Source organism: Scomber scombrus, chromosome 12, assembly GCF_963691925.1.
Source record: "Scomber scombrus chromosome 12, fScoSco1.1, whole genome shotgun sequence".
NCBI classification, from domain to species: domain Eukaryota; kingdom Metazoa; phylum Chordata; class Actinopteri; order Scombriformes; family Scombridae; genus Scomber; species Scomber scombrus.
The window spans coordinates 1611637-1626084 of record NC_084981.1 but is presented as its reverse complement, the minus strand read 5'-3'; the positions used below and the strand labels follow the sequence as shown (position 1 = coordinate 1626084).

Here is a 14448-nt window from a genome sequence, read left to right as displayed (position 1 = left end):
TTGTTCAGAGCCCACATGTCCAGAATAGGGTGGATTCCTCTTCCCCCCCTGTTTGGGAACGAGGAAATATCTGGAGTAAAAACCTGACAGACTCTGTTCGGGAGATACGACAGAAATCGCTCTTTTTTCTAACAGAGAGAGGACTTCCTCCTGTAAGACTCGAGCTGATTCTCTCTGTGCTTGTGACTGTATTACGCCGGAGAAAGGGGGATGGACAGCAGCGAATTGGAGCCTGAATCCCCGAGAAATCATGCGTAACACCCACGGTGAAGTTGCGGTTGCTTTCCAATTTTCCCGTTTGAGAGAAAGTGGAGAAGCATATTGCAGCCCCTGATCTATCACAGGAGGTCCCAACAGCGGTGCTGAATATTATGAAGAAGAACATTGAGTAAACCAAATTACTTAAAGACCAAGCAACCAATAGTGCAACACCAGAAAAAACAAACACAGAGTCCACAAACATGAGTCCACGACAGCACCTATCCAGAAAAGCTTGAAGTTATATAGTCTGATATTTTCAGCCCAACAAAAAGATGATTATATGAGTTCTGGTAAAATAAACAGAACAAATTAACAGGAGGACAGTGCAAGAAACAAAAAAGTACAATCATGTGAATAATAACAGCCAGCATCACTGGCACACTTTATAGTGTAGTTTTTACAGTCCCTCCCTCACTGTGTAGGCTATTTGATCACATCTGTTGTCTGCAAACATTACATTCTCTGTGCAGTCCTTTAGTAAATAAGGAAAAATGTCATTTTGAATGTAAAGTGCCTAAAAAGCGCTACAAATCTTTACACCTCTGTATTTGGGTCAATGACGTGACTCTTCTTTTTTTGTGTCCCTGTGGTTTAGTCAAATTTTAAAAGAACAAAAAAAAAACTACTTTTGAACATGTACAGGAGCTTTAAAATACCTAAAAATCCAATAATTCATTTAAATGAGAAAGGATACTCAAACATAACATCTGTAAAATATAATTATTCACTTTTTTGCTATTTCATTACTTAAATAAACAAAACTAAAACAATAACACTAAATAAATTAAATAGATTTTCTCCATTAGATGCTATCTTCTAAGAAGGAAAAAGTGGCTCATCACAGAGTATGTGTGAATGCTGCTGCATGAAACAGCTGGATGGGAAGAATGTCTTCACCTGGCCTCAACCACCTGACCTATTTATAATATAATAACATCATCATCTGAACCACCTGACTTCTTTATAATATAATAACATCATCTCTGAACCACCTGACCTCTTTATAATATAATAACATCATCTGAACCACCTGATCTCTTTAACATATAATAACATCATCTCTGAACCACCTGACCTCTTTATAATATAATAACATCATCTGAACCACCTGACCTCTTTATAATATAATAACATCATCTGAACCACCTGACCTCTTTATAATATAATAACATAATCTCTGAACCACCTGACCTCTTTATAATATAATATCATCATCTGAACCACCTGACCTCTTTATAATATAATAACATCATATCTGAACCACCTGACCTCTTTATAATATAATAACATCATCTGAATCACCTGACCTTTTTATAATATAATAACATCATCTCTGAACCACCTGACCTCTTTATAATATAATAACATCATCTCTGAACCACCTGACCCCTTTATAATATAATATCATCTCTGAACCACCTGACCTCTTTATAATATAATAACATCATATCTGAACCACCTGACCTCTTTATAATATAATAACATCATCTCTGAACCACCTGACCTCTTTATAATATAATAACATCATCTGAACCACCTGACCTCTTTATAATATAATAACATCATCTGAACCACCTGACCTCTTTATAGTATAATAACATCATCTCTGAATCACCTGACCTCTTTATAATATAATAACATCATCATCTGAACCACCTGACCTCTTTATAATATAATAACATCATCTGAACCACCTGACCTCTTTATAATATAATAACATCATCTGAACCACCTGACCTCTTTATAATATAATATCATCTCTGAACCACCTGACCTCTTTATAATATAATATCATATCTGAACCACCTGACCTCTTTATAATATAATAACATCATCTGAACCACCTGATCTCTTTATAATATACTATCATCATCTGAACCACCTGACCTATTTATAATATAATGACATCATCTGAGCCACCTGACTTCTTTATAATATAATAACATCATATCTGAGCCAGAACCTCTGAACTCATGATGGATGACTGGAAATGAAATACTGGCTACATCCATTGATGCAACCCAGTGTCCAACAGGTGTAATCAGTATTTTTACATAAAATCTAATTATGTACAGGAAAATAAACATTAACTAAAATGTGGAATAAATGTAATCCACTTTGGCAACGCAACAAAATGGTTCTTAACAAAGTTTACATCATTGGCCCCAACTTATTTAGAAAAAATGGTTGTTTTAATTATTTTCATAAATGCACTTTAATACACTGTAGGTGTTTCAGATATTGTATGTATCATTCTTTGTGGTTACACCATGGGACATTTTCAGGAGCATTCAGTCTTACTTTTGGTTTAAAAAAAATGTTGCAAATGTAATTTCAAAATGACATAAAACCAACAAAAACACAAAATATAGATATTAATAAACCTGATGCTGCTTTTAAAACTATTTTAAAGACATTTTTGGATTTCTCATCTTGCCAACCCTTATTTATCACTGACCCTTTTACAAGACATATTATGTAATTTATGTGTTGATGTTTTCCTCTCCTACCAGGAGTTATTTTGATGAACCAACAGCCAGATTCTGTACTGGTTGTGTCCTAGAGGCATTTGATTACCTCCACACCATGGGCATTGTCTACAGAGACCTGAAACCTGAAAACCTCCTCCTGGACTCTGAAGGTTATGTCAAAATGGTAAGCCACATATTACAATGTGTGCTAGAGTCATGACCTTTAAATAATAGTATGTATCAGGCAGAAGAGACACAGTGAAGGCTTCCATTTAACCAAATTGTATTGTTAATGACAAACAATTATTTTAACTCAAATTTGAATGTGTAAAAGGCAAAGTAATGCAAAATAATGGTTCAATTCGGAAACTGCACTACAGGAATAAGCAATGAACATACTAAAATAATTCACAAAGAACATTTATGCATTTCTGGACAGATAATTAATACAAGAAGGGGTGCAACAGAAAAACACTAAGTTATATATTACAAAAAATTAGAGGAATACCATTAGCATTAGCTGTAAATTGCTTCTCAGTGTAACCCACATGACCTCAACTTATTACTAATAATTAATAAAGTGGTTTTATGAAACAGTGTGTCACAGTTTAACTGTAAATGACTTGTTTTAACATTTCATAATCAGCATTATAACATAGGATCAAATGAAATTCTTTGGGAAGGCACAACTTAACCTAACAGACATATGACTGGGCCTTCACTGTACTCAGTAGCATTATTTCTGACTAAGACTGTCACCATGTCAAATGTTCACTACACAATTATTGTGCCAGAAGAATTCACGATAATAATATTATCACTATAATATCTATAGAAAATATGAATAATCTTTTAACTGTGTTCATTGCGTGTTTTGTCTCTTTTCTGGCAAGTTAATTACATTCCAAATACTTTTTTTTCTTAAGTGTAGGGAGGTGGAGAGAAAGTCTGTAACCATAACTGCTCGAAAGTGTACAAAATGAACAATTACACTTCTCAATCAATCTTTATTTATATAGCACCAAATCACAACATAAGTCATCTCAAGGCACTTTACACATAGAGCAGGTCTAGACTGTACTTTAAATAAAGAATATGTTAAACAGTAATATTAAAGGGTACAGTTGCCTTTTCTATCTACTTTACTGTAGATAGAAAAGGCAACCAGATGAACTGATGAACAACAGTGGGTATGTGTGTGTTTTGAGGGCAGCTTTGGGGCTGTGTGAGAACGGAAAGAAACAGGAATGATTTAGGTGACGCTGGATTATTGACATGATATGATCAAATGTGTATCATTAATATGATATCAATTTTTCATTGTCACAGTCATTGTCTATACCGCTATATGGGACACATTCTGACATGTATTCCTAATTCCACCACATTTCCTCAGGCAGACTTTGGCTTTGCTAAAAAGATTGGCCTTGGAAAGAAGACCTGGACATTCTGTGGGACCCCGGAGTACGTAGCCCCAGAAGTCATCATGAACAAAGGCCATGACTTTGGAGCTGATTGCTGGTCTTTGGGAATCCTCATATTTGAACTTCTCACCGGCAAGTAAGTCAGTAAGATGTGTTGAGAGACTAAGAAGAAGAAAAAGGAGTTGTCTGTTGCTGTGAGTGTGACCCATCATATCTCATTAGTTTAATCTGTATACAAACAGTATGTTGGTGGTTTGGTTGGGAAGTTAAGTGCTGAACTGTTTCTTGCTGAACAATGCTGGCTGCAGTGACTTTGTGCTTGTAGATTCCTTTTTAAGAGACACATACACATGAAGAGAATGTGTGGTATTCATCAATTTTGGATGGAATGTATAAATGAAAGTTAGAAGTTGTCCAAACCTGTCGCCCCTCACAGAAAACTGACTGTATCCAGAAACCCACACAATGCTGCACAGAAGTGATGCAAGAACTGTTGTTCATCAAGAAATAGTTCCAGCATGAAACTCCCTCTAAAAAAGTTTGTGGTTAATAGGGATGGGTAGCGTTAGCATTTTATTGATATTGCTACTGGTATCAATGCTCAGTTCAGTTCTTATTGATACTCCTATCGGTTCTTTTTAATCACTAACAAATTACTTTTCCAAATTGTATTTTTTTTTTTTTTAAGGATTATTTCAGAACAGGATTAAAATTGTTTTATATTTTAAATCTAACAATATATAACAGAAAAGTCACTACATAAACTCAATCATGTCTTGCTGGAAAGAAATCTAAAATACCAATAAAATAAAAAATATTCCTGACATCAAAATACTAGTGAAGTTTAGACAGAATGAAGATCACAGACATCAGTCACTGTCAGTCTGTCCTCTGTCCTCTGTCCTCTGTCCTCTGTCCTCTGTCCTCTGTCCTATGTCCTCTGTCCTCTGCTGCTGCTGCTGCTGTGTCTCACTGCCTGCAGGTACTGCTATTAGAGAGGAGAGGCTGGTTAGAAGAGCCAGATACAGACAGACAACTTTAGTTTCAGCTAGTTCATAATAATTCACACATTTAAAAAGATCGGCCTTGGTTGTGCTAGACGTACCAGCATTGGATGAGAGACTGTGGACAAAGCATATGAAAATATGACTTTTCATACTCAACTTTCATGTTCATGCTTGTTGAACAGGTGGTTAATGAAGTGGTTAATGGCTTTTTATTTGCAAATGTTTTATTGCACTTACAGCAACGTGCACGTGTGTGTGTGTGTGTGTGTGTGTGTGTGTGTGTGTGTGTGTGTGTGTGTGTGTGTGTGTGTGTGTGTGTGTGTGTGTGTGTGTGTGTGTGTGTGTGTGTGTGTGTGTGTGTGTGTGTGTGCGAAGGATCTGATCCCTGTACTCAGTCAAACACAGAGCACAGAGGAGAGGAAGAATTGAGGTTCTTACATTTTTAGAACCGGTTCTAAATCAGAACCATAGTGGTTAACATGTCTGTTGTGTACAGGTTAGACACAATTAGCAAATATGTATATCAGTGAGCTTCAGAGGTGTGTGGTTGTTGGGTGTTGGCCAGAGCCAGACTAACTGTCTTTATACTATGAGAAGTGTATTCTCCTTTAAGAATGACTTTGTTCCTATGGATGGTTTTTGCGTGAGGCCTTTTGTGTTTGTAATTTACATAATGATGAACGAACCAACGTTTGCATTGCACATTTTAAAGTCATTCAATATTACACTGTTTTTAAACACACCAGTCTTCATTTTTATCTTTGCAATAAGCATCAAAAACCAAACCCTGTTTTCTCCTCAGCCCCCCTTTTGCTGGCTCTGACCCCATAAAGATCTACACCATGGTCCTCCATGGCATTGAGAAAGTGGACTTCCCTAAGAGAATAGGCAAGCGTCCAGACGACCTCATCAGGAGACTTTGCAAGTATGATGAAGCACCAACCAGCATCAGATAATAGGGTAATAGGGTAACATAAAGTCAAATACAATAAAATACTACAGTATATACAATAAAAACAATCTCTAAATACTATAATGTGATGGCTGATGGTACAACATGAGAATAATGCTGCTCAGTGACATTTAAACAGAGATAATCAGGGATGTGCAGCACACCAGACAGCTTCATTTACAATAATGACCTGATGATTGTGTTGCAGTGATGTTACACCACAGCTCAGAATAACAGTCATATCGACTTTGGTAACACACTTCTGTGTTGTGCAGCAGTTATTAAGCCATGTGCTCAACTGATTCAATCATGTGTGTCCTGGTGAAGATTCCTGGCTGTTCCACAGCTCTGTTAAACCTGATATGTGTGGCCTTCCTTTTCCCTCTCAGACTGAACCCAGTGGAGAGGCTGGGAAACAAAAAGAATGGCATCATCGACATCAAGAAACACAAGTAGGTCCTCTCTACCAATCACATCAGCATCATTATAAAGTCAAACCAACAGAACATTATATCTAACGCGCGTGTGTGTGTGTGTGTGTGTGTGTGTGTGTGTGTGTGTGTGTGTGTGTGTGTGTGTGTGTGTGTGTGTGTGTGTGTGTGTGTGTTTATTGAAGGTGGTTCCAGGGCTTTAACTGGGAAGGTTTGAGGCATCACAAGCTCTCATCTCCACTGAAGAGAGAGGTGAGGTCAGCCTTTGTTTTCAGACAGTGAACAAGCACACAGACAGTGCCACACTGCATCTATAGTGAAAATGTTTCAATTTATCAGAATGATGTCATGTTTACACAGCATTTCTGAAGGAGTCCTTTTTTTGTGTGCAGTGTAATCAATATCATATGACATATTACATTTAAAGTAAGATCTCAAGAGATTCTTTACTTCAGATTGATTTCCATTCCACACTGTTGTCTTGTTGTTGATCATAATGAAAATCAACAGATAAATCTACATGAAATCTTTCAGATTTTGAAAAGTTTGAAAGGAACAGGAAACAAGTAGTGGCGTAGTCTATTAACAAGGAGGTGTCTGGAAGTAAAGATTTGGTGATGCACATTTTCTTTTGACCATCCTCCAAATCCAGCTCAGCATGCAGCATGTAATGAACCTGGTAACATGATGATGACATCACTGAAAAATCACTGCAATCACTGCAAAACTCATTTACTTAACATTTTGCACTTTGCGACTCCTTGCACAGAATTTTACAGAATCCTGTATTTAAAAGAGTATACACAACCTTGTAAAACAGTGATGAGATATTAAAGAATACCGTGTGTCTGAAGTGGACTGACAGCAGACATGCTTATAATGAATGTGTGCTACTTCATCTGGCTCATGAAGCAGAACAGCCTCTTCAGTGTGCTCAGACAGCAGCCAGTGACTGTGCAGGACACATTATATCATCATAAAAAAAAGACAACTGGACTCAATGTAGACAAAGACTGTAATAGATGAGACCACTGACCAAGATTGAGACAGAGTTCTAGATGTAGAAAAACTGTGTGGCTTACTACAGTCCTGCTATATCAGGTTATTGGCATGTCTTGAAAAGTGTTATAGAGTATTAAAAGTTACATTTTATTAACAAAAATCTTAAATATGTCCTCTTACCCGCTGTAGACAGTTGTGTTGGTTATAAAATGTTTTTGCATGTGGGATGTGAAACTGCTGTGACAGTGGATGTGATGCAGGAAGCGCTTTTTCCTACAGCAGCTTGGAAGTGTACATTTCAGCAAAAACTTGGCCAGATTGCCATGATTCAATAAATGATATCATCAAGAAATATTGTTCAATACTGCTGGGAAGAAACGTGATATAATGATAAATAATTGCAGTTTTCCATCATACTGTATAAATGCGACAGGTATTAAATTGAATTCTATGTGATATTACAAAAGGTCAAATATGATTTATATGCTTAACCCTTACATAATGTTCATATTCTGACTGAAGAAATAAGCATGTTTCCCCCTTTATTGTATACTGTGGGTCACATTAGCAAAAGTCAGGCTGACAGAAATGTGTATATAGTGTTTTTACAGCTTTCTCAAATGTAAAAAATCAGTCAACTTTGACCCTATTTAAGGGTTAAGGTTAAGATGCATGGCTGTGGCTGTGTTTGAAAATTAGGAAATCTCTTTGATCTAATATTTATCTTTCAGACTTAATACAAAAGTATTTATTCAAATGAAAAGAGCACTGTATTACGTACAGATTTCTATCCTCTCAGCTGTTTACATGGACTGTATACATGTCATTATGCAAATTGAAGTAGCCTTCATTAATTATAAGGATGTGCATGAAAAGAAGGACTCCAGCTTTTATAAATGATCACATGCTGACAAAAGTGGAATGATTTCATTTGCATGTGCAGCTGAAGGGGCCGATGGATCACAGTCACTTTGACATCTTTCCTCCGGACACAGAGGAGCCTCCTGATGAGCTGTCTGGCTGGGATAAGGACTTCTGAAGACACACTCTCACACACTGTCTGTGCAACAAAATGAAGCAGCAGCGAGTTAGCGAGCTAACTCCTGAAACTTCGGCTGACTTTAAATTTAGCACGTCACCATGGTGACTGAGCCTGCTGCAAGGAGACTTACGTTCAGGCTTCCACATTCAAATACTTTTTTATTGAATAATCAGTACTGTGAAAACTTAATGTGTGTGTTCATACTACTGTATACCCTCTCCATGTTTACCTTTGCTGCTTCAACCTCTGCAGTGATCAGCACTTCCATCACACACTGTCTGTACTGGACCTGCTTTGTGCTCATCAGCAATACAGCACATAGTCTATGACAGTGTCCATGTAACAACATTTTTCACAGTTTTTTAAACCAGCCTTGCACATGTTATGGAATGTTGTCACAAGTTATAAAACTACAAAATGTGTTGTTGATTTATATAATAATGTCAAGGTCTTTGTCATTTTAAATAAAGGAATGTGTCACGTATTCTATGAATGACACTTGGTTTCTATTGAAATATAAGAAAAGGCATAATATATTAAAGTCACCCTGATGGAACCTTCAGCTGGGCCAGTAGAAACTTCAGGACATCCACAAAATAGTTTTTAAATAATAAAGAAACAGAACTTCAAAAGTATGGTGGCTGGGAGATTCCAGCAAAACAACATTACAAAGTGTGAAACACTTTTACAAAGCTTGAGACAAATGTACATATCATATATTACATACATTTTTACATATGATAAAGCAAAATGACATGCGCAAAACACTTTTACCAAGGACAAAACACATTTACATTTTAGAAAACAAATTTATAAATGACACAATCTTTAGAGAAAGGGAATGTACCAAACACCGGAAGTGTCGTAGTGAGTATTGACAGTCCTCTAGTATGTTTCCTCAGCTGCTACATAAACCATAGACATATATACGTATGTCTATATACGTATATGAGTCCACCTCTGCTTGAGACTAACTATGACTTTCACTTTATTACCTGATAAGTTTCATATTATAATGTGATTAGATGTTCAGCTCTGATGCTTCTTTTTCTTTTCTGGCGTGACAGAAATATGTTTCCGTAGATCAGGAGCAGCAACAGTAGGTTAATGTTACTTGCAGGTGGGAGCTTCTCGCAGGGTTTTGAAGTATAGCGTTAATACAGAAAAAGAAAAGAAATTACTCAGAAAAACAAAATTCAGGAAAACAGAGCCTCTTTTTTTTTTTTTTAGGGGAATGCAATATGCTTCCGTAAGAAGTATAGTATACATATATATGTAAATTTGTCTCAAGCTTTGTAAAAGTGTTTCACAATTTGTAATGTTGTTTTGCACTTCCTGGCCACCATACATTTGAAGTTTCTTTATTATTGTTACTTCCCAGCTACTGTACAAAAGTACAAAACACGCTAATTCAGGCAGTGTTCAATGCAATCAAAGATTGATTGTGTATTAAGCATTTCACCAGTAAACCGAGGCTAGTACACGGAGCGGACACTGAATCACAAACACGCTCTTATATATCCAATCAATTCATTTTCCAAAACGCATTGCTTTCACAAATTTGGGGATTTTCCACAATTATTTTCATATCTCTCTCTCAGGCATGACCTCATTAATGACCTTCAATGTTGCAATGTATTGGCAGTGCTCCAATTATGAGTCATTTGAGTTACCATTAATTCTGACTCTGATTTATAGTTAAAAAAGAAAAAGAATAAATAAATAGTACATGGTGTTTAATGATCTTTTCACCTTAACCTGATTCATCACAGTCATCTTTTTAAACCTTAATCATATGATTACTATGATACTTTTTGCTGATTCATGTCTGTTATAAGTTTTAGTTTTAATCATTGTGACCATTTGACATTTCTGCCTTAAGCTGACTGATTGATTTATTGCCTTAAAATATAATATTGTAGACAGTATCATAACAATACTGATCAGTGCCACAATTTATTAAAAAAATAATCCAACAATTTCATCAGCCAGGAGTTTTAAATATATATTATATATACAGAAGCTTATCTACAAGAATATAATTATTCGAAAGAGCACTATTTTTGTCAATTTGGCACCATGCTTTGCCATAAACATGTTGACAGTAGTCAGACAAAAGACACAAAGAAAAGGTTGGATTTATAAGGAAATGAATGTTGCATTGTCATTGAGATTGTGGCTGCAATATAAACGTATGCAGCATATGATTGATAAAGACATCAGTTCATCACAGTCAGCTACTGGACTGATGTTGGTACTGCCCTCCAGAAACATTGTTCAAGTGTAGAAGAGTTCAGCAGATGCAGTTCAACAGTGTGATTTCAATCAGATCATCAAGCTCAGAAAAAAATGATAATGTGAGGCCTACTTTGACCTCAGTTTATTTCAACTGGGAAAAACTAAGAGCATATTTCAAAGTATGCATACATTAGGAGGCAAAAGAGCATGTTAATGGGAAAAGAAAAAGAGAAAAATCAAAGCATAAGCATAATGCTGAGGTAAATGCAGCCAAACTCCAAGAGAGAAAAGTCATTTTATAATGTACATGTGATCCTATTATTTTCACAATGTTCCCTTAATTGCAAAGGCAATGAGGAGAGAGACGCACACTGCAATCACAAATGACACTAACTGTGTCACCAGCCTGCTGCATCTGTTTAAATACAGCACACTGAGACAGAATGTGTTACATCTGTGCATGAAACAGGTGCAAAAGCCAAGTGTGAATGCCTAAATATGAATGTCTACATGCTAACAATGCTCATAACAGCAACATTAACATGCTGATGTTTAGCAGATGTAATGTTTATGGTGTTAGTTTAGTAAAGCAGTAAACACAAAGTAGGGTTGAGGCTGCTGGAAATAATAAGTATTTAATCATAAACCAAAGTATTGGACACATTTAAATTTGATGAGAGTTAACTTAACCCGTTATAATTCATTCTCTGGAGACAATGTCTGTCTGTGATAAACTATCAGTGTCTTACAAACCAAATCAGAAAAACAGCTCATTAGTGAATTAAGAATGAAGTGCTTATGCAGTCCCTCTGTGTAAGTGGGTTTGCAGGCTGTCCTGGTTCTGATACTTTTCAGTCTTTTAAAAGAAGGAGGAAGTCACTGACAAAAGACAGTTACCATCCTCTATAGAGCCAGTTTGAGCCTTCGAGCTCCGGAAGACACTATATAGTCCCTCTGGCTACTAAAAACACAGCAGATAAGATCCAAGCTACACATATGAACTGATTCTAATGTGGAATGGGACCTTTTATATTGTATGTCTGCTTTTATGTTGTCTCATGTGTTTGGTGACCTGAAGACACATTTCCAACTTGGTGGACAATAAAGCTTTATTCTATTCTATTCTATTCTATTCTATTCTATTCTATTCTATTCTATTCTATTCTATTTGAATCAGTTAAAGGAAGAGTTGACACAAAACACAGGTAATAAAATTGATGAATCAGATAAAGAAAGTAAGTACTGGAACTACTTCTTGACAAACAACAGCCGGGCACTGTTACAGCATGCACCTTCCTGAAGTCTCTTCATATCCTGAGAACACTTAGTTCTGATCAAGATATTATTTGGTTTAAAGACATCTGTGCAGTATGTTGAACATTCCTGTCTGTAGGGTTATAATATGGAACTATATTTACACCTGGTGTCCATTTCTGCTCCCTGTGTATAAATTCCTGTCCTCCAACATGCTGCAGACTTCACAGTCCTCATCAGTTATCATCCAGAAGTATTTAACTCAAGAGCTCCTCCATCCTCCATCGCCTGGCAACAGTAGTGACTTCTATCAACACAGTGTGATTAAATTCAAGTGTCAGCTGCTGTAATGCCTGCAGTTTACTGGTTACCTTAAACGATGTCTCTAGGTTTGAGGCAACAGCATTTCAAGTCAACTATGACCGTCCTCTTCAGTGTGTTACTGTCTACCAACCGCCCAAACCCCGTCATGCCCTTTTCACTGAATTCTTCAACATACTGTCAACCCTTTGTGCTTTGTTGTCCCGGGAAAATACATACATCTGCATTAGTTTTGACTCTTCTCTGGATTTTTCTGTTCATATTAAGAAACTTGTGCAATCATGTCCTTTTCAGTTACAAAATATTGTTATGGTCAGAGATATTTTATCTATTGAAAGTGGTGAAAAATGCAATCCATGCAATTGTGTCCTCAGCCAAGGAGCTGTAGTCCATCTTCTTATCAAGACAAAGTACCAGGAACACATTACTCCAGTGCTGACCTCTCTCATTTAGCTACCAGTAGACTTTAGAACTCAATATCATAATAATGTTTCTTAGTTAATAAACCAATCAATGATTATTGACCAGGACCTTAGTTTTAAGTGTTATCTAATATGGGTCTAGGGCAGGCTATATTACTACCTCTGCTGCCTCCTCTAGTAATGAAAGACATTATCGGCCCTTGATGACCATCAGCACTGTGTAGTGCTCTTTGTGGATCTGTATTGTGGGCTAGCATGGATCCAAAAGATTTACATTCAGTCAGATTCCAGATTACATAATTTGTTGTTCTAACATTAGTTTTAGTTATCTTTCCTTTGTTGTGTAAACCTCTACAGTGAAAGTTAACATTTTTGTATTCTTATCTTACTTTTTTTGTGAGAAGGACCTGTATGAGTGAAACTGCAAACTCAAGAGTAAGGCAGGTTGGTTGTAAGAGACTGGTACAACAGGACCAGCACCACTTGTGATATGAGAAAGTTGGTGAAATATGAGAAAGCTGGTGAATGCAGCAAGGGTTGGGCAACTTACAGAACTGGGTAGCTCAGTGGTTAATGCTAGTCATTATGGCACAGGAGATCGGTAGTTCAAGTCCCAATCAGGGTGATACATTGTGTACCAATCCTTTATGTTGCTGGTAGCCTAATATGTTCTGAGAAACGTTCAGGCAACACATAAATCTGTACATTAAACTCCTCAATAAGGCCATATTTATTCATGCTGCTCCTCGTGCATTTTAAATTGCCCCTCGGGGACAAATAAAGTGTTTTGAATTGAATTGAATTGAATTGAATTGAATTGAATTGAATTGAATTGAATTGAATTGAAGAACAGGTCACTACACCTGGGCTTATTGAGTAAAATCCTCACACAATCATTGTAAGCAACCTGAAGCTTCTGCATGCTCGCCTTTTAAAACTTCGTCCATGAGGGAGCTGTAAATAAAGGAGTACCTTATCTTGACATATAAGTTGGGTTTGGTCCATCATTATCCTCCTTTTGTGCCAATTGACTCAGAGTGAACAACTGAACCAAAACCCATCTGCTGATGAACTCATGAGATGTAGATGAAAGTTCAAGGGGAAAATGCTAGTAAGAAGACCTGAGAAAAGCCTTTCGTTTTGGAAAACTACTATTCATGAGGTCAATATGAACTTGATGCGATCATCTTTTGTAACTGAAAAAGCTTTTTTCCTTCTCACCATGGTATGTGCTGCAGTGGGTGTAACAGCTCAGTGGGAGAACACATTTGCATGCATCTTACACATTTGTTTCTGAATTCCTCTGGAGGTGGATTCTGGCAAACAATCTGCTTATTGTCTCCCTCCCAAACAGAAAGAGAAATGTTCCGTCTGTCCAAAGCTGGAATTGTGCCACAGATGTCTGTGAGTGTTTGATTATTTGTCCTTCCCACAGTACCAAGGGTGGTGTGTTATGAGGAAATCTGACAGACTGGGTGGGAATTATAGACGTTACAAGACAGCAGCAATGTTGTATTCTCAGCTGCCAAAGCTGTTATATATTATCCTACATTCACTGATGCATAGGTCAAAAAAATAAACAGTTTAATTGTTTTCAGTATTTTTTCAGAAATGATTCTTATA

The 14448-nt window shown here is 36.7% G+C and overlaps 1 protein-coding gene across 1 annotated transcript in view; it reads left to right on the top strand.

Moving 5' to 3' along the window:
• LOC133991454 (cGMP-dependent protein kinase 2) overlaps positions 1-8607 on the top strand; it is a 36696-nt gene extending 28089 nt beyond the window's left edge. Inside the window, exons 15-20 of the mRNA XM_062429862.1 lie at positions 2775-2916; positions 4129-4292; positions 5966-6088; positions 6505-6567; positions 6732-6798; positions 8492-8607. Coding sequence (XP_062285846.1) covers positions 2775-2916; positions 4129-4292; positions 5966-6088; positions 6505-6567; positions 6732-6798; positions 8492-8587 — 655 coding nt within the window. The 3' untranslated portion in view covers positions 8588-8607. The remainder of the gene's footprint in view (positions 1-2774; positions 2917-4128; positions 4293-5965; positions 6089-6504; positions 6568-6731; positions 6799-8491) is intronic.
• The last annotated feature ends 5841 nt before the right edge of the window (positions 8608-14448 follow it).